Here is a 26,348-nt window from a genome sequence, read left to right as displayed (position 1 = left end):
GTAATTCAGTGGATACCAAGGTACCACCTGTAGTAATAGGATCCATGATTCAAGAAAATTTATAAAATGTAAAACTGAAATGGTTTAATTTAACAAAAATGAAGCTTATCATGTGAATAAGGTCTTAATCTGGTGTCAGTGTTCTGATAGTTTTACTAAAGGGATATTGATTTATTGGGTCAAAACTAGAAGCATTGTTAACAAAAAAAAATTATGATGTTAGGCATTAGCTTTGATTGTAGGAATGTAACTTATTTTACAGGAAGAAGAAACCCCTTTGCACTGTGCAGCTTGGCATGGCTACTACCCTGTTACCAAAGCACTTTGTAAGGCAGGTTGCAATGTGAACGTTAAAAATAAAGAAGGAGAAACGCCGCTCTTGACAGCTTCAGCCAGAGGTTACCATGATATTGTGGAATGTTTGGCAGAACATGGGGCTGACCTTGATGCAACTGACAAGGTTAGTTATGGTCGAGTAAGCAACATTTAGCAGAGAATTGCCTGTAGAAGCCTTGAGCACAGAACTATTTATATTAAATGGCTTTCAGAACTTGTCTGGAAATTGCAAGTCATTGTTAAATAAAGGCTCTTTAAAGCACTAGAAAGATATACTACTAAATAGTGACTTAAATACATTTACTTGTATGTAAAATAAGAACTGTGTGATGTTTGCCACTGCTAAATCTATTTTACATATCATTTTGCTTGATATCTGTCACTTGCATGTTTTATTGCAAACCATGAGGACTTGGTCTCTTGCAACTGGCAGCAAGATATTATAAGATGCTAACAGCTTATTGAATACCTGCAATGTATCAGAAGTAAGATATAAAAATATACTGAGCATGCACAGATATCATCAGAAGCATTGCAGCTGTTATATCCAGTCTTTGAAGCTGACTACCCAAGGGAGTGGGCCTGTCAGTCAAGATGCCAGTTGACCCTCACAGGAAGAAGGGTCAATGTGGAGTTTGAATTTATGTGACTGATGCTCAGAAGGATTGAGTATTGAATTAAGTTTAAAGTAGACCACTGAAAGGTGAAGCATTAAATTCTTTATACTATTTTGTTTAAATGCTCAGGTTATGTACTTCATATTGTTTGGTTTTTCCTGATACAGAAAACTGCTCTTAGAAATTGAGCAACTCGCAGTGCAACTCACAGTGAATTTTGTGTTTGTGTGTATTTAGGACGGACACATAGCCCTTCACCTTGCAGTCCGAAGATGTCAAATGGAAGTGGTGAAAATCCTTATTGGTCAGGGGTGTTCTATCAATTTTCAGGATAGGCATGGGAACACTCCTCTTCATGTAGCCTGCAAAGATGGAAATGTCCCTATTGTGATGGCACTTTGTGAAGCAAACTGCAACGTTGATATTGCCAATAAGGTAAAAAACAAAAGATCAAAATCCTGTCATACTGATACTAGAGCTTATTGATGAGATCGGTTTTGTTCCGTACACTGAACACATAGTGGATTTGCAATTGAGGGAATTCAGATATCCAGTGCTGCTTTCATTCAGGTAGTCACAAGCTACTGGCAAATAATAAACTCCAGCAACATTCATTCCAGTGCATATTAAACGATTGCTATTAATTGTGTTGCCAAGCCTTTGTGTATGCTTCATACTTTTGTGGCTCATCTGATTATCATTGCTTTTTGAAAAACAGCTGTATAAAGTGTATGAAAATGAATTATAGTGCTAGAAAAGTTTATTCCATAGCTTATATTTTTCTGATGCTAATTTGAATGGCTTTCAGCCTTGGTTGTAAGGGTTTGTTTGATAGCGCTGTTTGGCTATGTACACGCGCAAAAACTGCAATAAACTAATGCTGCAGAAGTGAAGGAATATTCCAAATAAGGCAGCTTTTATATGACACATGGAAACAAATTCAAGAGTCCTTGCATTCTTTTTAACAAACTTAGAGCCCAATCCTATGCATGTCTACTCAGAAGTAAGGCCCATTATAGTCAATGGGGGTTACTCCCAGGTAAGTGTGACTAGGATTGCAGCCTTAATTGCTTTTTAAGAGCATGAAGTAGTGTTGTAATACAGTTTTGCCACCCAAAACCTCCCATGACCTTCAGTTCTCTAACAAGCTACAAAAGTTGTGGATTTTTGGTTGATCCTATGCAGTCATGTATTTGGATTATTTTTAAGTGTAAGTGTTGCCAGGTGCCAAGTTAAAAGCTTATAATAATGAGCCCTCTGCCTCTTGGTGTTAGCTTAATCCTGACTGATTGAGCAATTAAATGCAGAGCCAGGATAGAAACTATGTTTTCAGGAAGACTGACTTAATACAGCTCAAGGCTTTATTTCATGGCTGAAGATATGACTGGTCTCAGTGATTTGACATAAAGATGTTTCCTTGAACAAATCCTTACATCTAAAAGACTAACTGATATAGTCTTTTTATAGAAGTGGTTAAAATGGTTTGGATCATGGGTTCCTTTGCATTATGAGATAGCAATAGCCTTTCTAAACTTTGTATTCAATCTTATGCTTGATTTTGAAAGTGAAACATCTCTCAATACCATTCTAACCTAAGCCATCTTTAGCACAGAACAGTTATCCAGAGTCTTAAATTTGACAGTTAAGTAGTTTAGTGAATGTAAATTCTGTTAACATGGTGTCAGGCAAATAATCCATTCGGTTTAGCTTAATCTCGTAACTAGATAAGAGACCTTTGGGTTCTCCAAAGTTTTGAGCAAAGATCTTTCCCAGGCTTGTAACCAGGAGGTACTCTGTGGTACAGCATAAGAATGCACTAGGACAATGAATATTGCATAACACTGAATATATATAAAGTGTGTGTGTGTGTGTATATATATATATATATATATATATATATATATATATATATATATATATATATATACCTGAACAAAGTATATAAATATTCTTAAATAAAAGGTCTTTCCATATTCCAGAATACCTTTTAGGCCATTGAAATTAAAGTATTGTAACAAAGATTTGTATAATCTAGAACAGAGGTGTCCAAACCCCAGCCCTGGGGTCACTTGTGGCCCTTGAGGCCTCCCAATCCAGCCCACTGGGATCCCTCAGTCTCCAGTTTGCTCTGGCCGTCTGGAGACTTACTGGAGCCCATACTGGCCTGACATAACTGCTCTCAGTGTGACGGCCAACTGTTTGACCTCTCATGTGAGCCGTGGGTTCCCTCCACTACTTGTTTCACGTCTGTGATTAAGCAGTGGCAGCAAAGGAAAGGCGGGCCTTGTTTTGTGCAAGGCCTTTTAGAACTATTGCAAGACCTTCATTCATTCATATAAGTTCCGTCTTTAATGTATTAATTTATGTAAATTTATTCAAATTTGAAATGTAAATTAACTCATAAAAATGTAAATTTTTCACAGCCCCCCGACACAGCGTCAGAGAGATGATGTGGCCTGGCCCTCCTGCCAAAAAGTTTGGACACCCCTGATCTAGAATAGTGCTTCTCAGATTGATGGGTTGTAACCACTAGGGAACCAGGAAGCCATTCCCTCTTTAGGGGAGTGGCCAAGAAATCAACAGCAACACGATCACACTGCTACCAGGAGGGAAAGGGTTTTTTAACTTGCCTGGGGGGTCTCTCTGGCTTTTGGGAGGGTTTAGGGAGCCTGCGGCTCTCTCTGCAGACTTCCCTTGCCTTCAAATTACTGTAAGAAGCAAAAAAACAAAACAAAAAACCACTTCCAATTTTCATCATGAAACATTTTTTTTTCTTTTACAGTATGGGCGAACACCTTTACATCTGGCAGCAAACAATGGGATTCTTGATGTTGTCCGATACCTCTGTCTCAATGCAGCAAATGTGGAAGCTTTAACTTTTGTAAGTATGACTTGATATTTTGTTTGCCGTCTTGTCTTAGAATAAGACAGGGGTGCCCAAATCCCGGCCCTGGGGCCACATTTGGCCCTCGAGCCCTCTCAGTGTGGCCCTCAGGGAGACCCCAGTCTCCAGTGAGCCTCTGGCCCTCCGGAGATTTGTTGCCCACGCTGCCCCGACGCAACTGCTCTCAGCGTAAGGGTGGCTGTTTGACCTCTCGCGTGCTGTGGGATGAGGGCTTCCTCCACTGCTTGCTGTTTCGCATCTGTGATGCAGTAGCAGCAGCAAAGGAAAGGGCCAGCCTTGCTTTGTGCAAGGCCTTTTATAGACCTTGAGCTATTGCAAGACCTTCATTCATTCATATAAGTTCATCTTTAATATAGTCATTTATATATACTTATGTAAATGTATTCAAATTTTAAATGTAAATTAATTCTTTTTTTCCCCGGCTACGGACACAGTGTCAGAGAGATGATGTGGCCCTCCTGCCATAAATTTTGGACACCCCTGTTCTAAGAGAATGTAGGAGTGGGGGGAGATGAGGGTATTCTGTAGTCATTTTCTGAAATAATAAATACTTTCATTTTTGAAAACATTCTTTACTGACGTTTTCAACAAGATACTAAGGTAAAATACATAATTTAAGAAATAGAAACAGTTTTGAGATAAATTGTCACAGAGCTGTAGGAAATGAAGGTTATCAGGTAATCAAGGTATTATAATCACATATAGTTAACCAAATGTATCTTTCCAGAAAGCTACTGTATATCACTTGTCTTTAAAAACTCCCTTGTAGGCCTTATTTACACACTGTCAAGGTAAAGGGGGAGGGGGTCTCAGTATCTGCAGGCTGATCTGGGGCAGTAGGACCTAATGGTTAGCATTCTCACTCCCTTCCTGTTTTCCTCTCTCCCCTTTATGGACACACGCAACTGAATGGTGAAAAGCCTAGTAGAATATATTTGCTGCCACCCAGAAGATCAGGCCCTGCGGGGGGGGGGGGGAAGCATCTTGTCAAAATTCCCCCTCCCAAAAAAATACTGAACTTCAGGGGTTCCTATTAAAATCACTCTCACAATAGCATCTGCACAGCAAGGAGACATGACAATCCATTGTGTTTCCCATACGAAGCAGACCACGGGTTAAAATATAACCAGTTTAATTCAGAAGATTAAACAAAATAGCCAAAGAACAAGACGAGTTGAAAAAATTGTGGGATGCAAGAGTTAATAGGTAGATGCTATGGGAAGAAGTTACTACTAATGGCCAGCAGATGGAGCTCCTGCTGTGGGCTTTTTTCCTCCTCCCCTTCCAGGGCTTATGGCTTTTTACAAAACAAAGGAATGCTGGTTCAAAACTGCTCCTCTCACCAGCTGAATGCACATAAGCTGCTTGTGAGTTAGACTTGCCCGAAACATGGGGAAAATAAACAGAAAATACCCAGAAAGAAATGGAAGTACTTGTGGAAATGTGGGGATTCATCACACACACCACACAGCCTTTTTTAATGAACAATAATAATAATAACAATAATTAGGTATTTATATACCGCCTTTCTGATCATCAGATTACTCCTCTGACTTTATTCAAGGCGGTTTACATAGGCAGGTGTTTCTAAATCCCTCAAGGGGATTTTTACAATCATAAAGGTTTTCTCTTTCAAGAACCAACAACATTTCAGAATGGATCTTCCTGGTTTGGTCTCATTTCTGGCCTCCAGTTCTCCCATGCAGGCTGACAAGCAGCTCCATCTCTCACATGGAGGGCAGCCAAGATGCTTCTTGCTCACACCAAGAGCAGGTGGAATCACTCAGCTCTGCTTGTCAGCTGCTTCAAGGTCTCGCCATTCTCAGCAGTTCAGGGAGCTGTCGGTGTCCTCAAACCGGCGACCTTCTGATGTTATCTTCGGGCTAACGGAGGCTCTACCCTCTAGACCAGACCTCCTACCCATCTAACCAATAAACCTAAAACAAATTAATCTGAAACAGAGCTTCTATTTTTGTCAGCAGTATATTGTTGCTGAGAAATTGGTCACTTTGCACAGAGAATCTTCCTGTTAGCCATTTTTCTTACATGTTTTTTAAAAAACCCTGTAAAACCATTTAGGTTTTTTTTAAAACTCCTTTTGAAAAGCTTTTGTACTTTTTTGTACTAAGGATAATATTTCACAGTGTGCATATATGTGTAGGAGGGAAAGTGACTGGAGAAGCAAGCTTGCAGGTGAGCTGGCATAGCAATTATTTGGTGTCAAACCGATCTGCTCCATTGCTTCCAATCAGCACCACCTGATGTCTTTTGCTGTCTCACCAGGATTGAGTAATGTTCCCAAAATTGGTGGTGTTTAAGAACTGATGAAAAACTACTAGCTATCACACACACCATTGCCTGCACTTAAAGTAACATATTATATGATTTTTTCTCTTCAAGACACAGTTGGCTAAGTCAGCCAGAATTGTGTGCTTTTTCTGGCTCAACATCACTATCATAATTTCTGGCTGTTGGCTCTTCTGCTAAAAGCCATATAGTCCATTTTTAACCAGCAATGTCACTGTAAAGAGCAACTTCATTTTAATATTTGCTATAACTAGAGAGAACTTTATTTTGTGCGATATTTGTGCCAATGTAATTTGCTTGTGTGCTTCAAACTAATCTGTATTCTAAGGAGCCAGCGGTATATAAATGATGATGATGATGATGATATAATGTGGTATAACCTCCTTGGAACTGTACTGCTCCAGGTATCAGGAGAGAATTGTATGTGCGAATGCTCCTTCATATCAAAAACAAATTAAATGTGCACATAGGAGATATCCAGTGATTAAAGTGGATTACATGCTTGGCGTGTCTTCTCAAGAATTTTGTATAGTTTTGCTGGTTCACTTTGTCTCCATTTTGTCCCCTCTTTGACAGTTGGTAGATCCCAGTTGTGTGAATAGGTTGAGACACAAACCAGCAGAACAACCGTAACATTTCATCCTAAGCACATCTTTGCTGCCCCTTGCAAAATGTCTTAAAGCTCTGTCCAGTGGCACAGGCTACCTGGTTAGAGTATGCACAATAGTAAAGTTGGAAATGTAAACACTGGAGTGATTGTTTGCAAACATAGCCAGTTTAACTAAGCGGATATCCTGAATGCTTCAGTTCCCGTCCCCATCCCCGGAAAGCATATAAGCATAGTGTCTAGCCAAGAAAAATGGCTTGGCTTTATTTTCTGTTTTAACATGACTGAGATGAGAAAGTATTTTTAAGGTAGCAATATCGCATAAATATGCAGGACATATGTTGTGCTTGTGTTCACATGCCATGGATTGGCCAGATTGTATACTGGCTGAGAGGTCATATGCATCAAAGAACCCACACAGTTTGGCCAGACCTCTGGCCTCTCCAGTACTGGTCAGTGACTGCAGATTCGTGTCCATTCACAAGAAGACAGAACAGAAGAAACTGTTGTTGCTGGTAAAGGGGGGGTATACAGGGCTGTTCCCTATGGGCTCCAGCAACCAAGCACTTACACTGATAGGTTTCTGTATGTTTGAGTGTGTTCACAGTGTTTCTGAAATGTATTGTCAAGGGTATGTGCATATCGGTAAAAGAAATACCGTGTTTCCCTGAAAATAAGTCACTGTCTTATATTTTTTTTTGGCTCAAAAAAACAACTAGGTCTTATTTTCGGGGTAGGTCTTACATTTTTTTACAACAATTTGACTTACAACAATTTTTTTTACAACAATCCACAGTCAAAATATACCTTATAAAAATATCCCCTCAGCACCCAGGAGGATGCCTGCCTGGGTGCCTGTCTACTCAGAAGTCAGTCCCTTTATAGTTAATGGGACTTACTCCCTGGAAGGTGTGTTGAGCCTCAGAGCCCAGGGTTGCCTCGCTTGCTGCTTCCCACCTCAGCTCCTCCTCAGCGTCCTCTGCCCAATGCAGCACAGCAGGCGCTTTCTAGGTGGTGCTCGTGGGAGATGCCTGCCTGCCTACTCAGAAGTCAGTCCCTTTATAGTTAATGGGACTTACTCCCTGGAATGTGTGGAGAGGGAGTTCCCTAAGTGCCCAGGAGGATCCCTGCCTGCCTATCTACTCAGAAGTCAGTCCCTTTATAGTTAATGGGACTTACTCCCTAGAACGTGTGGAGAGCCTCAGAGCCCGGTAGGCAGGGTTGTCTCGCTTGCTGCTTCCTGCCTCAGCTCCTCCTCAGCATCCTCTGCCCAAGGCAGCACAGCAGGAGCTTTCTAGGTGGTGCGCGAGAGTGCATCTTTCAGGTCACGTTGTTCCCCCCCCCCCCCGTCCTGGCCCTGATCACAACTAGGTCTTCTTTTCGGAGTAGATCTTATATTTCAGCAATTCTCAAAAAACACACTAGGTCTTACTTTCGGGGGAAACACGGTAGTGATCGCACATACAAGATTGTAGCCTTTAACTTCAATAATCTGGAATAACTACTACCCTTGGTTTCCATATTCATATCTAGTAACATGGATTCAAATCAGAATCTCAGACATGCTGAAAAAGGTGACAGAAGAGCCTTTCTTTACCATTCTTATGCTTGCACAAAAGGATGGGTGTGCAGTGACTGAGTAGCTTTGCAGATGTGTATGCAGGCTTATGGTAGCACACTGGGGCAGATGGAGTAGGGTTTTTGACTGGTAAGGAAAGACATTCTGGTGTTTCTTTCTCTTACCTTCTTTAAACCTGCGTAACATGCTGTCAGCTGAATGACCCTGGTTTTTATTCCTAAATCTAAAACACAGGCTTATTTTAAGAAAACTAATGAAGAGAGAACTGTTGTCTTTACTGTAAAACCTAGTTGAACTGAGCCCTTGCTTGAATTAAAAACTGATGGATCATCAGGGTATAACACTGCACAATACAGTTACATTAATAACAGTCCTAGGAGATTATAGACAGTAAGCAATTTTTCTCACAGTTCATTTCATATTAAACTGCTGACCTATGAAAAATTGGTAATTAAAAGTCAAGAGAAGAATACCGAAGACAGATTTGCTTTTCTCATGAGTTTTTGCTTAAGCTGTGTTCTGTGATCTTTGCTCTCTTGTAGACAGTAAATACAGTAACCAGGTTATTCATTTTCTTTCTCTTTCTCATTCTTGTATCTTGATATAAGCTTTGCCTAGTTGTTAGTGGTATGTTTTTAGTTTTTTATTTTTATTATGTTTTAATTGTGATCCATTTTGGGAAGACCTGTAAGTGGTCTGTAAATAAATATTAAGCACAGTTCACTATTTATTGCTTCCTATTAAATGTTCATCAACAAATAATCTCAGTCATCTAAAAATGCATATAGCTAATATACAATAGCAAAAATGCATAGCTTCAAAAAAGCATTTTGCATATTTTCTGTCTGGGAAAAAAGGAGTGCTAGGAATACATTAAGATGCTAAATTTTAAAACTCTCCATTCCTGTAACATTAAGATTCAGCTATGCATCACTTAATGACAGGGTTACATTCTGGTAACCCCATCCTTAAGGGCGCAATCCTAACCCACTTTCCAGCACTCACATAAAGACAATGCAGGTGAGGGAACAAACATTCCCTTGCTCTGAGGAGGCCTCCATGAGTGCCACCCAACTACAGGATGCAGCACACATCTCGTTGACACAGTTATGCCAGTGCAAGATTCCAGCTAACGTTTCTTTTCTATTTTTTTCCCTAATCCATGTGCTTCTGATAAGCATTTACTTATCATGTTGAGGATAATGGAGTGGTGATGATACTATTTAGCAAGTCCTCACGTAAAGTCATTTTGTTATAAAGTTGATGAGAAAAAAATAAAAGGTTGATTCTTGGCCAGGGCCACTGTCTGTGTGGAGTTTGCACATTCTCCCCACGTCTGTGTGAATTTTCTCTGGCCTGGAAAGCTCACATTTAGTTCAGTGTTTAATATCAGAAGTGTTTTGCATCTTTTAAGTTTGGTGATGTTTGTGTGATCAGGCACTTAAAGTTGCAGGTTCCAAGAACCTATTGACAACTTTGCTGTACATATGTTTACATTTTCTTTTGTGGGGAAAAATCACTGGAACTAATACTTTATCTTCTCACAGGATGGAAAAACTGCAGAAGATCTGGCTAGAGCAGAGCAGCATGAACATGTAGCAAGTCTGCTTGCAAGGCTAAAAAAGGTGAGGAAATGAAGAATCTAGTTTTACTACTTCATCATATGTTACTTTGACTCTCCCTGATAGCATGCAGCCTCTCTAAAACAGGCTGCACTGCATGCTCTGGTGAGGGGGAAACTGATTGGGAGGCTTGGGAATGGTAAGAGAAAAATACAATCCTCCCAGTCTCCAGTGGATCTCCTCGAATCTGCACAAGTCCTTCAGCTGGTGGAAGTCTGAGGAGACAACAGGGACAAGGTGGCACACTGCAGAGGGATAGCATCTGTCACATATTGCCTGCATTTGTTGTATAAGGTAGAAACATAGTCCTTGTCATACACGTTAAAACTTAATGACTGCTCTGAATTGTACTAAAAAATCATGGTTGGTTCTGAAATGGAACCTTAGGCCCAAATTGTAGTTTTTTTTCCTGCTATAGGCCATACTAGAAATACTTTAAAATTTGCCTGTGTGTGTGAGAGAGAGAGTTGCAGGGGTAGCTGCAGTTTGGACTGGGATTACAGCAAAGGAAGGCTAACATTTTGTCCTGTTATAATCCCAGTGACTTCGTGTCCCCCTCCAAAACACACACGCACAAACAAACATGTTTTTGTTACCTACATTGTAGGTAATAATGTACATTGCTTTGGATATCTTCTGTTGAGGATGCACCACAAGAGTAGGTACATCTGAGAAGAACCCTCTTTCCCATGCAGACATGATCCAAGTGATGTTTCATTACTCTTACAAAAAAGCTTTCAACTGAGTCTTTCTAGCAAGAAAAAGGGAAATGAATGTTCAAAAGTAAGCAAAGCAGTGAGTTGGTTCAGATATTATACAGATTCGGAGCTAACCCTTGGATTTGCCCAGTGTCCACTAGAGCACAAGTGGAAGAATAAGGGCCCAATCCTATCCAATTTTCCAGTGCCAGTGCTGCTGTACCTATGGGGTATGCACTGCTTCTTATGTTGGGGAGGCAGTCACAGAGGCCTCCTCAAACTATGGAAACATTTGTTCTCTTACTTTGGGCCTGCGTTGCGACTGCACCTGTGCTAGAAAGTTGGATAGGATTAGGCCCTAATTCTGCTCTAAAAACACTACTCTTCAAGTCAGAACTCCATGAAGTTGTTTTGATTGACTGTTATTTCTGGTTATGCTTTTGGTTTGTAATTCTCTAGTGGTTGTCAGTATTTTGGTGGTTAGTAGTAGTGTTGTTGTTGTTGTTGTTGTTATGAATTGCTTTGGGTCCTGCGAAAGAAAGGTATACAAGATTTGAAAAATAAATGTACTTTGCTTTCACTTTAGGATACACACAGAGCACTGTTCATCCAACATCTTAAACCTACTCATAATCTGCAACCCAGAATAAAACTTAAGCTCTTTGGCCACTCTGCATCTGGGAAAACTACCCTTGTAGAGTCTCTAAAGTGTGGCCTCCTGAGAAGCTTCTTCAGACGGCGCAGACCACGTCTTTCCTCTACAAACTCAGTCAGGTTTCCTTCTTCACCTTTATCTAATAAGCCATCAGGTACAGCTTTAAAGATTTTGTAGTTCAATCACATTTCTTAAAGAACAAAAGACTGAATGCTACTTCAAACATTATAAATAAGTTGACTATACCACTTTTCAAATGCATAATGTGCACAGAAAAATCATGTTCATACTACAACCTGTATTAATATCTCCAGAAATATTCATGTATTGGTATATTGAAGAAGGAATTAATTCTTTTGGCCACTAGAGGAAGCTAGTTGAATACAAAGATTACTACATATTCTAGTATTGTATGAATCCCTTAAGTATTAAGGGCTATGGAACAGTTTTGTTCTTGTATTTAGTCTTCCATTTGGAAAGAAGGCAGGTGTGCCATGTATCTTTACTATGAGGGATATCTGTAAGCATTTTTTAGACTATATGCTTCATATCCAAAATTCCTCTCAGGAGTGTACAAACACTTTTGCATGTACTCCAAAGTTTCTCCCTGCAATCTTTTTTCCAGATACAGTTTCTCATGAAACATCTACAGCTGCTTTCAAAATTCTCAAGTTTTGGGAGCAGATAGTAGGGCAGGGCTGTATTTTGAACAGAATTTCTCATGGGAGAGCTAACTGGTTAGTTATTTTTTTCATTCCTAAGATCGCCTGTATTCCTCCTCTGTCTTTTATTGCTCCATGGATTTGCCCTGCCTCTGCCTTTCTGTCCTTCCCTCCTCTTCAGTAACTTGCCTATGTTCATGGTATCTTAAATGTTCTCCACAGTGCTAAAGAATATTTTGCTTATTCTGCTGTTACTTATCATCCTTGCTGTACTAATGGAGAAAAAAGTTAAGGGTATTGAAAATATGGCCTTAACATGAAGGCTATCAAAAATAAATATGACCTTGGCATTATAAATCTACCCAGCTGGGAACCCGACTTCTTTTCTTTTTTTTTTAATCTCCTTTTCCTTTTATGGGTAATTAGGCATATTAGAAAAGATTTCCCTTGTCAGCAGAGGGTTATGCCAAACAGCTGATTTATCTCCTAGGAAGATGGATGGCTTTGATTGTGACCGATTGCTGCACACTTGTAAATTTGAAAAGAAAATATTCCTGACAGCTGCAGACAGTACTGGGGTTTTATTTTCTTCTTCTTTTGAATCTGCTTTCTTTGTTCCACATTATTTTTTAATAATTATAAATTGTTCAGGGTATGTAATCTTGTCCCCCTCCCTTTCTTCTTCTTCTCTGATCCAGTTTCAGTAAGTATTACAAATCTGTATCCTGGCTGTGAGAATGTTAGTGTGAGAAGCCGAAGCATGATGTTTGAGCCAGGCCTTACGAAAGGGATGTTGGAAGTATTTGTTTCGCCCTCTCACCATTCCCACTGTTCAATGGACGACCAGTCTACCAAGGCCATCGATGTTCAGAATGCTTACTTGAATGGTAAATCATTAACTCTAACCATTATATTATTCTGATGTCACTGTCGGAGCCCTTAGGGCAAAAATATTCCCATTTGAAATCCATTGTAAGTGTTGCAATGAACATTCTTTGGAACTCAAAATAAATTTTTTTTTTAACCCATTTCTGCCTGCCCACATTTGGTCCCTGTTGCATGTATGCAGAAATGGCGTAAACAGGAATATGCAAGCTCAAAGTGACTTGCACCTATTCTGGACTTGCTGCAACAGCACAATGGATGCTTAGTATTTGCTATGCCAACACATATTCTAACAAGTATAGTTATGTTAGCATTGCAGGAACTGTTACCCTGCAGATGCCTGATCTTGTCTGATCTAGGAAGCTAAGCAGGGTCAGGCCTGGTTAGTACTTGGATGGGAGACCGCCTGGGAATACCAGGTGCTGTAGGCTTATACCATAGTCTTTCGAGACTGAAGGTTGCCAACCATCATTAAAATGGCATTGCAGTCCAGCAGTTATGTTAGGGATCAGGGTGTCCAAGAGCTGCTCTTTACCTTATACTTGTCCCAAAAGTGCTAGTATTAAATTTTCAAGAGGAGCTGAATCCTGGTGGTGTGCTCCATGTTATCTCTACACATATTAGCTATAATTGGATGTTCCCTTCCTGATGCAATCTAGCCCTTTTTAAAGCACACAGAGGGGTCTGCAACTCTCCACTGCATTGGTCAATGAAATATTGCATATGCTAGCATCTTACTTGGTCATCCCAGTATTCAGAATAAGGATGTGTATTTTTCCTGGGATACATCCCAAGATAAGCTAGTGTCATTTATACAAAATCATGGGTGGAGTTGCTGGTTAGTGCTCCAATTCTTACTTGTTAATTAGGAACTCTGCTTCCTAGATCTGTGGTCTAGAAAAATTCCTTTTATAGCATGTCTGTTCCTGAACAAGTATGAACGACAATTCCTTTGCAAATGACAGAGTTGGGGGGGTTGCTTGGATTTTTGGTATATAAGATTTTGTATTAATAAATATAAGTGATAATATATGTTTAAGACAAGTAGAAGTTTTAGTACTCTATAACCTGTTTTCTGAGGAACTTAACATGTTGTATTTCTGAGCAATGAACATTTCTATTGATATGCCAGTGTTGCTTGTACTGCTTATAAGAACACTTGGGGAAAGAAAAGTCTCTTGATATAAAAGGGCACTGTTGACAATCCTTTCTTTTTCTTTACTGTGCTCTTGCAACTAGTTACACATCCTTCAGTCTTGAAATCAGTGGGACTTGAGTAAATGGAGCTAGCTATTGTCACCTCTATCTGAAAATAAGAATGTTTTTATTAATGAAGTGCAACATGTGTTCTCTCCTCTTGCCTTGATGACATTTATTTGCTTATTGTAGGAATTGGTGACTTCAGTGTGTGGGAATTCTCTGGGAATCCTGTGTATTTCTGCTGCTACGATTATTTTGCTGCAAATGATTCCACCTCAGTTCACATTGTGCTTTTTAGTCTTGAAGAGCCCTATGAGATACAGTTGAACCAAGTGACCTTTTGGCTTAGTTTCCTAAAATCGCTTGTTCCAGTTGAAGAACCTATAGGTATGGTTATAAGTACTTTATCTCTGCCAGCCCTTCAGCATGGGACATGAAAAAGCAAGTTATGTCTTCATAGTTTTGCAGATCTTCTATGTTGAGTCATGCCATGCACCTTATTACACTGATAATAATATTCATACAAACTTACCTTTACACTTAATGGAGAATTTAATTTTGCTACTTCATTGAATACACTTGTTAAATATTTTAATTGGCCACGTTTGTCAGAGTTGCTTATAAAATATGCAATTAGCTTTAATTATGGCTGCAATCATATACATGTTTTTTCTGGGAGTCAGCCTCATTGAACACAGTGGGACTCATTTCTGAATAGACATGCATAGGATTACACTTTTGAAAAGATTAAATTTGGCTATCTTAACCAGCACCATTTATTTAGCATTATCATTCTTCCACCTACTGTGACAGTTGTCTGGAAGAACAAAGCCAAGATGCCTGGCTTGATTCCACCTACCAAAATTCTGTCCAAGCTGGTGGTGCTCAGACATACAACAAAGACATTCATTAAGTGGTCAAATTACCTTGGAACTGCAAGGTTTTTTGTTGCACACTGACAATGTCAGATACAGTATTCCTATTACTAATGCTAAAGCATTTCTTTCCCATTAACAAGCACTATTTTAACTTGATTAATTAGCCTTTCTCCAAGCCAAATACATATCTTTTTAATTACAGCACTGCCTGATGAACTCAGAGTTGCCTGGTGCATTTCCTGTGAATACATATTGTATGTAAGAAGAATTAATGCATAACAACTTGAAGAAAATAAATACAGGAATTAAAAATATGTTCATATTTTTTGCAGTCACTATAGTACAGATTAATTTTTCATGTGTCGTAAACCAAAAAATAATACATTTTGAAAGTAATCTGGCAAAATTAAATTATAGCAATTAACATTTTTCCTGCTGCACTGTGGATGTAACCTCTTAAGCATAGTAACAGAGCTTTGCACAGAATACGGATAAGATTCTTAAAAGTATTTATTGGATAATCCAAAGTTTTTCTTATGCAGCCTGTTTTTACATATACATTAAATCCAATGAATACCTGGAACACTGAGCTGTGCAAGGGTTCTTCACTGTACTTCAAAATCAGAGGCAGCTTTTACTCTTGTCTTTTGCACACAGAACTATTACAGTATTCAAATCAGTAGTACTTCCTCATGCAGGAATTTATGTGCTGCCCAAGAGCACATAGAGATCAGTTTTGGATTGGATCCAAGATACTGATTTGGGGTATTTTAGATTCATTTATACTTTTTAAAGGCATGAATTCATTCATGGAAATTAAGGAAGTTTAAGTACACATATCGTGTGTGCAGGATTATGTCATGAGAATTTGTGTTACTGCTATCTAATGGCCATTACTCATGCTCATTTTTGTGGGATTACTGTTATCCCAATACAGGTAAATGCTACAAAAGCTTGTACTTTAAAAACTTAACACAAGGTTTTCCTTTTCCAGCTGATATATAAGCAAGCAGGCTTTACAAATTTATGTTCAGTGCTGTTGCCTCATTCATGTGCCTTTTCTATCTTTCTCTTTCTCATTCTTTTCTTTTTCATGGTATCTCCCAGGCTTTCCTACTTAACTCTCACTTAAGTGAGAATTCTTTGTTTGTGTAAGTACTGTAAAGTTGCATTCATACCACTGTATGAATGTTTTTTAGATCATTTGTTTCCTGCCTATAATAATCTCAGCTGTATATTGTAGTAATGTAGACTAACAAGGTGGAGAAACTTTTCTTAAAAGTTGCTGTAACTGGAAGGAAAAAAAATGCTATTTCCCCCCTCCATCTTTTTTAGTTTTATAATTAAATAAAAGGCTTCTGAGGGAATGATTGTAATTGTAATACTTCTTTAATACCATTTTATGAAACAGCAGCAATACTGTTTTAAATTATGAACATCCATCTATTTCTGTGCTATGGAATACAATCATACTAGCCAGAATCAGATTCTCTAAAACTAGAGTGGCTTGTCAAAGCATATAATCAATCCTTGACTCAGTATTAGAAAGGAGAGATCTTTTTCTGAATATTATTATTATTATTATTATTATTATTATTATTATACAAACAACTTTATTTTTACCCTCCCGTTCTCCCCGAAGGGACTCAAGGCAGCTTACAAACAAGGTTAAAACAAATTAAAAAACATAATTTAAAAACAGATGAAAACATAACATATCATAAAAACAGTAGTCAGATAAAAAAGTAGTCAGGTAAAAGAGCATAGCACAGCAAATTAGAAAAGGATCAGGCCTGTAACCAGATGTTAAAAAAGATATTAAAAGATGTTAAAAAGGCCAGGAACTCAGAAGGCTTGTCTAAACAGAAGGGTCTTCAGGCCTCGCCGAAAAGTTTCAAGAGAGGGAGCAGTTCTTAAGTCAAGGGGAACGAAATTCCCTAGTGTTGGTGCCACTACTGGGAAACATTTTTCTGAATGAAAACATTTGAAATATTGAAACAAATGAAAATATATTTTTTTGTCCTGAAGCATTTGGTGGAAGGCTAAAAAACCCACTGCATGTTGCTCTGGTGGCTACCCATGCTGACATTGTCAACCTTCCTCGTTCTGCTGGAGGAGAGTTTCATTATGACAAAGATACATCTCTTCTAAAAGAAATTAGGAACAGGTAAGAGAAGAAACATAGTACAAAGCATGAGGATACTCAACATACATAGAAAATAGAGATGTTTCAAGACCTTTGTGTATATGCCAAGGCTTGGAGCTGATTTGCATAAAGTTGTACTTTATCCACGAGTAAAAATCCACTGATTTAAGAGTACATTTCAATTGTGTGCACCTTTGCTTTGGTGTAAGGTCCACTGAACTAAATGGGACATTTCTGAGTAAATGGGAATAAGGTTGGGTTGCAAGTGTATGTATATGTGATCTCCAGAGATCTTGACTGGCCAAATTTCTTCAGTTAAAGAATGTAATCTGAATCTGAAGATCTCTTGAGGTTAAAAATAGGCTCTGGGACTCTAAAAATGAAACCAGGTTGTTGTTGCTTTTTCTTTAGGTTTGGGAATGATCTTCACATTTTGGACAGGCTATTCATTTTGGATGCTGGTGCATCTGGCTCAAAAGATATGAAGATTCTCCGAAACCACCTTCAGGAGTTACGAAGCCAAATTATCTCTGTGAGTCACAGCTCCATAGTATAGATAGGCACTTAGCTACGCCTCATGAGAATTCTTGAATTGTTGAGTGTAGCTTGGACTAAAAGATTGCCTTGTACTGTGGAGTTTTTGGAGTGGGGAAAAAAATAGAAACTTGAGTTGCGGTTAATGTACAAGTCTTGTAAATTGTCAGTGTAAATTCAACAGTATCCCCCACTTCAGTAAAAAGTGGACTTTTGCCAAAGGCGCACTTAAGGAGAAGGAATCCATAGGAGGAGGTGGGGGCTTGAATCTTGCCTTCATCACATTTTGTAGATTGTAATACATTGGGCTCTTGGTATCAGCGGGTGATCCTTTCTCAGACCTCCTGTGGATACTGAATTCCACAGATAATTAAATCAGCAGGGAAGGAGCCCATGCTAACAACTGGAAGTGCCTCTCTGAAGTGCCCAGGAGCCTTCTGAGGTGCAGAGAAGTTCATGAGGCCCTCCAGACATGGGCTCAGCACCTGTGTTGAGTCTAATCAATGGGTGCCAAACCCACAGATAAGGCCCACGGTATTGTGATGAAAGTGGTCCCATCTTGTCAAGACCATTATCCATAAAGGATTCCATCAGGGTTTGCAGCCATTCAGTTAAATCAATTATAAGTTTCCTGTAAGCTTTCTGCAGCATAACTATGCATTTTAAGTTCATGCTGTTTGCTTACCTGCTGAAGTGGTGAACTGGAGCTCATGGTGTTAGATGCTTCTTTTCCATTAAAAAGAGCCAGAAATATTTCTTCTTATGCCAGAAAAATACAAGTACATTGTGGTCTCTCTATAAAAAGCTTGTAAGATCAAGAACAAAGCTTGTAAGATCTGGCCAAAAACTTGTCCTATGACACACTTTGTGTGCCATGACAAGAATCAGCATTGTTGTGCTTTAACAGTTTAGGTTTTGTTTATTTGTTTTTTAATGCAGTTTACTTAATGCCTAAAGCAGGAATGATTACAGTGCTCTCCATAATTCTGATTTTGTTTGTGTCATTCAGTCCTTTCAGAATAATCACCTTGAAATGAGAATAAGACTTGTATAAGACATTTTTGTTATTGGCTTTACCTTAAAACAATACTTCAAGTGCCACAGCAGTTGTTGCAATATCTTCAAAACAGCTCTAATATCATAACCAGAAAATTTCCATGCAATGCCAAATGCAAACTATGCTGCATTCCATCTAGAAGATACATTGCTGATAAGATTAAAAAAAACAAAACACAGCTTCCTTCCAGAAGTAGAATTAATGTCCATTGTGGTATTTCTCATAGACATGTCCACCAATGACTCACTTGTGTGAAAAAATCATCTCCACTCTACCATCCTGGAGAAAAATAAATGGACCCAACCAGCTAATGTCATTGCAGCAGTTTGTATTTGATGTGCAAGATCAGCTTAATCCACTAGCAAGTGAAGATGACCTACGACATATTGCACAACAGTTGCACAGCATAGGAGAAGTAAGTAATATTTATGTGACATTAACTATATATAGTCAGTTCTGTGTTCTTCATAATTTGGCCATGAACAGGAGTCCACAACAGTGGTGTAGCTAGGCCATCTGTCCCCCCGGAGGAAATGAAAATTTTGCCCCCCCCAATTTAATTAATTAATTTTATTATTTGCAAAATTGTGTGATTTTAAAAAAGCTGCCTAACACACTGCTACCTAAGATAGACAGCACCACATTGGACAAGCAGCACAGCAGCATAGTAATGTTGCACAAAAGACTCTGTTTGCAGCCCTGGACTGCTTGAAATCATAGGGAAGAACCCTGCTGAACACACTGAAAGCAACATAGATATTTATGGCATAAAACCACAAGACCAGATTTGCAGTGTTAGTGAGACACTGACAGCAAAACAGACATATGCATGTGAGTTCACTGAAAACAAAAGAGGCTTGTGTGAGTGGTTCACAAGACAGCATGGAAACAGGCCAGGGCAAGGCCAGTCTAGCATCTCTGTTTCTCACAGAAAGCGGCTTAGGGTAGACACCACTACATTGGAGAAGCAGCACAACACAGCAGCACTAGCCATCTCACATCTGATAAATGATTTCAAGGCTACACCACTGTAGCAGGCAAACCCATACTTCTGGGCATGGTGAAAACCACAAGGCCAGCAAAAGAGACATGTGTGAATCAACCTAAGCCAAGGCCAATTTAGTCCTGCTTTCTTTATCTCTGTTTCCTACAGATAGCTGCCTAAGTGGTAGACTAAATAACAGTGAAAACCCAGGACAGCACAATAGCATATTACTGAACACAGCACTGTAGCAAGCAAATGCATGATTTGTTTATGTGAAACAACAGTAAGGAGCATTGGAGTTAGAGCATTAGAATAAAGCAGCAGCAGCAGCAGGGCCTCTGAGAAGAATTTTATCGGGGTTCAAAGTTTCTTTTGGGCCCTTTTCCAAAGGAGGAGGGGGGCAATGGGGGCAGGCAGAACAGGGGGCCAAATAAGCTAGGGGAGCCAAAACAGTCTTTGGAGCCCAGGTCTACCAGACTTCTTGATATAGAGCCCAGTTCTATCCAACCACACAGCATTGGCAGCTAGATATAGTAATATGGAAAACCAGACACACTCCTCTAAGTCTCTCTAAAATCTTTGAAATATAGATAATCCATTGCAGAAAATTAGCATCATCAGGCTTGCACTAGAATGGACAGTATGCTGTGTGCACCGAAATGAACTTCTGCAGCAGCTGTAGCCCCTGAACCCCTATACCAGTCATTGTCAACCACTGTGCCATGGCACATTGGTGTGCCATGAGTGGTTCACAGGTGTGCCACAGGAATTTGGGGGAAAGTCATTTATTAGTAGGGCCAATAGGGATGTCAGCCCCCCATTGGCAGCAGGGTGTGCCTTGGCAATTATCAAAAACCTGATGGTGTGCCTTGACAATTTTAGTGCCTTATCAGTGTGCCATGAGATGGAAAAAGTTGAAAATCGCTGCCCTATACACTCCTTCATGGTTATGGGATACACAAGCCAAAAAGCTACTATAGCAGGCTAGTTTCCTCCCAGATTTGATTCTGTTAGGGAGGGTCATGGATGCATTCCTGGGCCGGGTGTGCATGGCTTATAGCAGCAGTTGCCACTTCATGCCTGTGGTTGTGCGCCCAGCATCATGTGCAGGCAGTGAGTTTGGGTGAGATTGGAAAACATAATATCCCAAGAACTATCTGGGCTCCCTCCTTTGGTTCCTGGGCCCCCATTCTGACCCTGGGCCCAGGTACAAATTACCCCCTTTATCCTCCTTTTCTAGGCCCTGATCAGCAGCAATACTCATTAAGTTCAGGTCTTCATTTTTTATTGCATATATGATTTTTAACAGCAGCCCAGCAAAACAGTGTAATAATAGACACCCAATTCCCTGCCTCTTAGCAGATTATGAAAGTTTAGTGGCTTCTATTATTAAGAACATAAGAAGAGCCCCAAGATTTGGATCAGGCCAAAGGCCCATCTGGTCCAGCTTCCTGTATCTCACAGTGGCCCACCAAATGCTTCAGGGAGCACACAAGACAACAGCACAACCTGTGTCCGGGACTGCAGAAGGAGGGCAGCTCCTGATTGGCTGGCTATCAGCCAATGAAGTGGTCTGTACTGTTCCAAGAGCAAAAAGCTGGGTGGTGATTGGCTTGGTTGGCTGGAGACTTGGGGAAGGGAGAAAAAGGACCTTAGCCAAGCACAGCCAGCAAAATTAAAAAGGGAAACCCAACAGGGAGCAGGTGGGGTGGCCAAGGAGCGACAGGAGGGCACTGAGCACAGGGGGCGGAGGGAAGCAGCCCGCCTTCCCCCCAACACACTTCTGAGGCTCTGCAGAAGCACTGGAGCGCTGGTTTTTTAAAAAGTGAAACACATATGGAAGGGGCGCAACTTCAGCACCCCTCCCCAGGCTGCCTGGCCTCAGCACCTGGGGCTTTTGCCCCCTTGGCCCCATAGCCAGGCCCGCCAGTGGTCCACAAGATTTGGCTTGGCCTGCTAGGCCATAATTTGTGATCACCACTCATTCCTCTCCTACCCAGCATGGCAGGGAACTTGGTGGAAAGGAAGGGTGTCTCATAATGCAGAAGCTGCTATAAAGCTCAGTGTGAACTTCTGCCTTCTGTACAGTTCAGCACTGTAGAAAAGAATCCCTTCTGCCTCTTCCTCAAACCAGGGTGTGACTTTCACACTTGGCAGGAGTCCTTGTCAAAGCATTGGGACACTTGTCAGATGGATATGTAGGCATCAAAAAACAGAGATTTACTGCACACAACGCATTACATCACATTGATAGAATCTTGTGATCAGTCAAGGTCCTGAGACTGCTGCTATTTCCAGCTGATAGCAAATTTGCACTGACAAGAGAATCCCATGATGTAGCTTTTTTAGGACTGTAAAAAGAGGGATTAGAAGTGCAAATGGACAATTTTTCATTCACCTTTAAAAAAATTCACATTAAAAACTAGCACTTCAGAAGACTAAGGGCCCAATCCTATCCAACTTTCTAGTGCTGATGCAGCCACAATACAGCCCTGAGGTAAGGGAACAAAGATTCTCTTGCTTTGAGGAGAACTTGGTGATTGTCCCCCAATTGCAGGATGCAGCACACACCATGTGGTACAGCTGTGTTAGTGCTGGAAAGTTGGATCGGATCAGGCCTTAAGCTGGTACACTTCTTCCTGACATGATAGCTTTATATGTCGTTATGAGTTTTTAATGTGGGAACATATTTTAACCTGCAGGGGTCCCCCTCCATTCCTACATACACACACAGATAACTTTCCTCTTTTTGTGTTTCATGAATCACATGTATGGACTTTGTGGTACTTTATTTCATGCCAGCTCTTAGTGTCATCTGCCTTGCCTTAAAAGCAGGGAATCCAAAGAAAATGCTGCCATTTTCAGCAGGTACTTGAGGCAGTAATTCTTTTTTCATTCTGAGCTAGGATATTTTCTTTGTAACCAGGAAGATAAAAGAGTTGGGTTGAAAAGTACCCTTTCTCATGTTTCCAGAAGGACTGCTGGACCCTTCCGTTTCCAGAAGGACTGCTTTGCACTTCATGCTAGAGCATTACACTAGAACAGTGTTTCTCAAACTGTGGGTGGGGACCAATTAGGTGGGTTGTGATCCAATTTCAGGTGCATCCCCATTCATTTCAATATTTTATTTTTAATATATTAGACTTGATGCCCCCATGGTATGTGACTGCATTTGGGGAAATGTTACAGAGCTCTACTTTTCAGGCTACTATGTATGTTTTTAACAATGATAGTCAATTGGGCTTACAATTGGGTAAGTGTAGATAGGATTGCAGCCCAGGATTGTTAAAAAATTTCCTGCTTGATACCACTTTCAGCCATGACATCACTTTTGGTGGGTCCTGACAGATTGTCCTGCTAAACAGTGGGTCCCAGTGCTTAAAAGTTTGAGAACCACTGCACTAGAAAATTGAAACTAAATTCTACAGTTTTTGTGCTGTTTCAAAAATTGAAGCATGAGTACTTTATAGAACGTATCTGTTACAACACAGTGCAGACTCTTGTGCAAGCTCTTGCTACACAAATGAGTGTGCAGTACTAGCAATTACTTTCGTTCCTGTCAGTTCTGTGAATCCAACCCAATGTGGTGATCCCAATGAAATGTTCCATACACTTTTTCCTGCATTCAAATAACTGTGTTGGAAAGGCAGATTCTGTTAATGCATGAGAAGAACAAATGTGAAGCAGGGCTATGAGTGTGCCACACTTCTGCAAAAAACCCAGAATTTGTGACTGGACTTCATGAGTCTTTATACGAGTATCCCTTTTATGATCAGTAGTTGTCATTGGCAAGAACTGACAATTCTTGTGTTCCTTTCTCTTGTACTTGGATGTGAGTTCTGACTTTCTTTTTCTTTACAGATCAATATCATGCAGAGTGAGACAGTCCAAGATGTTGTTCTGTTGGATCCTCGTTGGCTGTGTTCAAGTGTTCTTGGAAAACTACTGTCTGTGGAGAACCCTAAAGCCCTACATCATTACAGAGGTCGATATACAATGGAGGACATCCAGCGACTGATACCAGACAGTGATATAGAAGAACTTATACAAATCTTGGACGCCATGGACATCTGTGCAAGGGATCTTAGCAGTGGAACAATGATTGATATTCCTGCCTTGATCAAGACTGATAGCCTCCATAGATCTTGGGCTGATGAGGAGGATGAAGTTATGATTTATGGTGGTGTTAGAATTGTTCCTGTGGAACACCTCACCCCGCTTCCTTGTGGAATCTTCCATAAAGTTCAGGTGAATCTTTGTAGGTGGATTCATCAACAGAGCACAGAGGGAGATGCAGATATACGTCTGTGGGTAAATGGATCAAAGATTATGAACCGTGGAGCTGAGCTTCTTGTCCTGCTTGTCAACAATGGTCAGGGTATTGAGGTTCAGGTTCGAGGACTGGAAACCGAGAAGATCAAATGCTGCTTATTTCTGGACTCTGTATGCAGTACCATTGATACCCTGATAGCCACAACATTGCCAGGGCTCTTGACAGTCAAGCATTATCTCAGCCCTCAGCAACTGAGGGAACACCATGAACCAGTAATGATCTACCAACCAAGAGACTTTTTCCGGGCACAAAGTCAAAAGGAGACCTCATTGACTAATACTATGGGTGGCTATAAAGAAAGTTTTAGCAGTATATTGTGCTTTGGATGCCTCGATGTCTACTCACAGGGAAGTTTGGGTATGGATATCCATGTATCGGATCTGAATCTGCTTGCAAGGAGGAAATTAAGTCGACTTCTGGATCCACCTGATCCCATGGGCAAGGATTGGTGCCTTCTTGCTATGAACCTTGGCCTTCCTGACCTTGTTGCAAAATACAATACAAACAATGGTAGTCAAAATATATTTGTCCCAAGCCCATCCCATGCCCTTCTACAGGAATGGGGAAATGCCCCTGAAAGTACTGTGGGTATCCTAATGTATAAGCTGAGGGAATTAGGCCGCAGAGATGCAGCTGACTTTTTACTGAAGGCATCCTCGGTATTTAGAGTCAGTTTGGATGTGAATGGCCAAGAAGCCTATGCTTCAAGCTGTAACAGTGGGACATCTTATAACTCAATAAGCTCAGTTGTCTCTCGGTGAAAACAAATGCTGGAAAGCACATTTTCTTCTCAATACAGATAGAGAAGAAAGATTCAGTATGTCAGAGTTTTGTATGTATTTATAAGTTTCTACATGAATAGGTCAACACCATTCCGCAGCTTCACTGTTTAAGTGAACAACCTTGCTACTTTTTAACTGTGACCTGTTGCTCTTATTTTAGTTATTAAAAAGGCTTGTGTATTTCTGATATTTTATAATCTTTTTGATTATACATTGTGCTGCTTAAATGCTTTCATTTTAACTGGAAGAACTCCAGCTTTTCAGTAACCAACAGTTTTTTAAGCCTGTTTCTAATAGAAAATGATCTACGCATTGATTTAAAGCTAAATTCATATGTCTTCATTTTTTTGTCCTTTGTGCTTGTTTGATTTTTTAAGCTATTTATAACAAAGCAAACAAATATAGTCCATTCAACTCCATGCTTAGAAATGAAAAAGCGAGTGCCTTTTGCAGAAGATAATGTGGTTAAAATCAAGTGATCCAGTTGAAGCTGTAAGACAACGCTACCTCTCTTTCACTGTCTGCATGCTGATTGTTACAAGTGGTGCTTGCCTTTTGTGTTTTCCTCAAGTTTTAAGATATTTGGTAACATGAAATTTGTCCTACCTTAAAGTTCTCATGTTCGATACCAGGAAGGGTACAAACATGTAAGACATTATAAGTTTTTATTTCAGTTGAAGTGGAATGAAAACTCCTGAACCTTGTGAACTTGCACCTTCCATTATTTCCACATATCTCAGGTAAAGATTTTACACAATTGTAGAGTTCACCAAGACACGTACACAAGTGTTAGCTACACAGACTTATTCTGTATTTTAACAGTGATCATTTGTGCAGAGCAAATGGATTTTCACTTTCAGATACTGGTGTGCTTATTTCTTATACTTGAAGGTTATGTCTCTATTTTTTTTCTTTTTTTAAGGAAAGCAAGTATTTCTTGCAGTGAGAGAATGATATGAGGGAACAAGACTATTTCTTCTGTCCTGAAAAGCATGTAATTTTAATGGTACAAAATATATTACGTGTATATACGTATATATATATATATATATATAATGTATGTATATATATTAATACTGTTTTCCTTAATCTTTGTTGTAGTAAAATTTTAAAGGATTTTTTTTACAAATAAATTGTTGCCTGTTGCATCTTTTTCATCATTCCTCATTTCATATTTGCAATCATATTGTACTTTATCATTATTTATGATTATTATTATATCATATCACTCACTAAGCATAGAAAAATTTTTTGCTTATGAATACACGTTAGATGTTGATTATAATGACTTTAGAAATAGCTAAAACTCTCTCATGAGTGGCCGCATATTTCAGTTTTTCTCTGTAAGTAAGACTAGTCAGTACTTAAAGTACCTTAATGCGTGAAGCACAGCATCTCCTTTATTTAAATAAAAACATACCAGTCAGGGTGTCCCCTGCATTGTAATGTGCAAACAGGCCCTGGAACAGCTAGAATGAAGGTTTTAAAATAATTCTGTAGGAAACTGTACTATTTTAAAAATTGCTTATGTCTGCTAGAACATAGAGGCTCAGAGGGACA

At 39.7% G+C, this 26,348-nt stretch overlaps 1 protein-coding gene across 1 annotated transcript in view; it reads left to right on the top strand.

Annotated features, from left to right (window-relative positions):
* The window catches only part of DAPK1 (death associated protein kinase 1), a 94,288-nt gene extending 68,354 nt beyond the window's left edge, over window positions 1-25,934 (top strand). Inside the window, exons 16-26 of the mRNA XM_066613647.1 lie at window positions 263-460; window positions 1,191-1,388; window positions 3,736-3,834; window positions 9,899-9,976; window positions 11,258-11,480; window positions 12,687-12,875; window positions 14,263-14,460; window positions 16,980-17,118; window positions 17,509-17,629; window positions 18,915-19,103; window positions 23,535-25,934. Coding sequence (XP_066469744.1) covers window positions 263-460; window positions 1,191-1,388; window positions 3,736-3,834; window positions 9,899-9,976; window positions 11,258-11,480; window positions 12,687-12,875; window positions 14,263-14,460; window positions 16,980-17,118; window positions 17,509-17,629; window positions 18,915-19,103; window positions 23,535-24,767 — 2,865 coding nt within the window. The 3' untranslated portion in view covers window positions 24,768-25,934. The remainder of the gene's footprint in view (window positions 1-262; window positions 461-1,190; window positions 1,389-3,735; window positions 3,835-9,898; window positions 9,977-11,257; window positions 11,481-12,686; window positions 12,876-14,262; window positions 14,461-16,979; window positions 17,119-17,508; window positions 17,630-18,914; window positions 19,104-23,534) is intronic.
* Window positions 25,935-26,348: the final 414 nt, after the last annotated feature.

The sequence above is a fragment of the Tiliqua scincoides genome, chromosome 2 (genome assembly GCF_035046505.1).
Source record: "Tiliqua scincoides isolate rTilSci1 chromosome 2, rTilSci1.hap2, whole genome shotgun sequence".
Taxonomy (NCBI): Eukaryota; Metazoa; Chordata; class Lepidosauria; order Squamata; family Scincidae; genus Tiliqua; species Tiliqua scincoides.
Note: the sequence above shows the minus strand (reverse complement) of the source record. Positions and strands in the feature narration are given on the sequence as shown.